General features: G+C 34.5%; 1 protein-coding gene across 1 annotated transcript in view; it reads left to right on the top strand.

The window, feature by feature from the left end:
* Positions 1–671: 671 nt before the first annotated feature.
* The window catches only part of LOC107751778 (protein phosphatase 1 regulatory subunit 37), a 50,506-nt gene continuing 48,849 nt past the window's right edge, over positions 672–2,328 (top strand). Inside the window, exons 1-2 of the mRNA XM_016567551.1 lie at positions 672–801; positions 1,404–1,501. Of these exons, the coding sequence (XP_016423037.1) occupies positions 672–801; positions 1,404–1,501 (228 nt within the window). The remainder of the gene's footprint in view (positions 802–1,403; positions 1,502–2,328) is intronic.

The following is a 2,328-nucleotide window of genomic DNA, read 5'->3' as shown; positions in this document are numbered from 1 at the left end:
TAAAAAAGAAAGAAAAAGGTGCTGGGGGGGGGGGTGCTTGTAATTGTCTGCAAGGACGTTATACATTAATTTTACAGACATTTCTGTTAACCCTAAAACACAACACAATGCAGTGCATAAGTAAAATACCTGTAAAAAATCAATATGGAAAATTCCTTCATATTAATACAGTACAATGTGCCCTATTATTACAGATTTTTTTTTAGAGTGTACTGTTATACATTTAATGTGAGGTATATTTACGACAGTAACCCTCAAAAAATATTTTAGTCTCTGTTTCCCCATGTGCATATTTGATGTTGACTTATATAGAGCTGTACTAGCGTTGAGAGGCACATAGTTTATGAATAATTGACTATGTGGTATCCTGTAACTGTTTTGTAGAAGTGCTATGCTGCGAGTTTAAGTTTCCTTTTGCCTAGTGACTACAGAATAACAACACAAGAATTCACAGAAGCAGATTTTGGAGGACATTTCATGGTTTGTTTTCTGCAGCAATGAGGGATAGATAATGTGTCCAGAGATGTTATCATATATGAAGGATTTTATAGTTCAGAGGACTGACGTCTGAGCTAATGGGATGTCTGACATAGAAGTACATGACATCAGAGCTACATATTGATGGAAATTTTGGTTAATCAACTTTGTAGGACATCGCTCATAGCAGAAGAATGACAGGGCTCTCAGAGGAAGAGGCAACATCTCAGTCTCTGAAGGAGGGCAGAGAAAAACGTGTATCATTTCCCCCAGATGAGCAGATGGTGTCTGACTTTGTGGAGAGAAGGGCTGAACTTCAAGAGGGTGAGATGGAGTTGATGTTGCCGACGGCCTCTTTAGATCAGCTGTGCTTGTTTTTTTTTTCATGTAACATAATTTGTCACAACAGCAAAAGCAACACTTGTTATGTGTGAGACATGGTCAGTTTGGGTCTGTAGGATTTTTTAATGATTTTGAAAGAAATCCCATATGCTAACCAATCCTGAATTGATTTGGTTAAAATACATTAAAAATAATATTGTGACATTTTTACAATTGTAGAAACATGATATGCTTTTCCAGGTTTATTTGATTAATAGAATGTTCAAAAGAACAGCATTAATTTAAAATATTTTTGCAAAAATTTACTGACTTTACTGTCACTTTTGATCAATTGAATGTGTCCTTGATGAAGAAAAGTATTAATTTCTTGTTTTAATGTATCACAATTATCTTTTTTTTAATGAACCTTATATAACCTTATATACAGTATGTACTTTAATGTAAATAAAATATTTAATTATTTCCTTCATGTATGTCATGGTGCTAATTCATTTTTTTTCTTTTTGCTAATAATATAATGGAATATAAATGGAATATTCTTGATGTGGCTCTAATATGTGGGTTTTACATTTGTTCTGTTTTAGCTGACAGTCTCACTCTGACAGATATAATTCTGGCCTACAAGCAGAGCTGTGAAAAGCACCACGTGAAACCAAACCCAAAGGCTCTTGATCAATTAAAGGTACAGTGGAGTAACATGCATTAATACACACAGCACTTCTCACACTTTGATTTCGTGCTAATATTAGGTTATTTGTGCAGAAGATTTGGTTTGAAATAGCTATGAACATTATTTGGTGAAAATAACTTTGAAATTAAAGAAAGAAAGAGGATGAAAAGAAAAATAAACACATTTTAATCCCTCTTAGGGAGCAGGTTAATTAGCCAACCACGTTTTATTGAACTAAAAAAGCAAGACAATAACAAACAGGTAAATGAAAGGAAATGAGAAGGACACACACAAATACACATACTCACACGTGCGCATGCATGCATAATTTATGCTCTGCACTTGCTTATTTTACTTTGACCAGCAACGTTAAGAGCGTCGGTTTCTCTTCTGCATAAATTTACGATTAGATCAAGGAGAATTATTTGTGGGAAATTAGTGATTTAGTAGTGCTTACATTAAACACACTCTCTGCATTATCTCCACACCGCTAATGAGCCCCACTGCATTTGAATGGAATGTAGGTGGTCCCCCTGAAAGGGTGAAATATGTATGGTTAAGTGGAAGGATATTTAGTTGAGGACTGCGTTTGAATTCCTAATAAGATAATGCTAAATGAAATTTGCTGTTTAAAGAGCATATTTATCAAATTAGGTGTTTTTTTTTGTTTTTTTTCCCCAGGCAGGATCATCCCTAGAGAATGCTGCTGAAAACTATTTAAAGCTATTATTGTACCCGTGGGCTTTCACTTTTCTTTGATTTTTTTTTAAGTGGGTAAAACAGTCTTGCTTTTGGTTCACAGAAGTGGTAAACAAACAAAAGGCCTGTATGAAGGACCC

Source organism: Sinocyclocheilus rhinocerous, unplaced genomic scaffold (assembly GCF_001515625.1).
Source record: "Sinocyclocheilus rhinocerous isolate Xijiao unplaced genomic scaffold, SAMN03320098_v1.1 scaffold993, whole genome shotgun sequence".
Lineage (NCBI taxonomy): Eukaryota > Metazoa > Chordata > Actinopteri > Cypriniformes > Cyprinidae > Sinocyclocheilus > Sinocyclocheilus rhinocerous.
The sequence above is the reverse complement of the archived record's forward strand: the minus strand, read 5'-3'. Positions and strand labels throughout refer to the sequence as shown.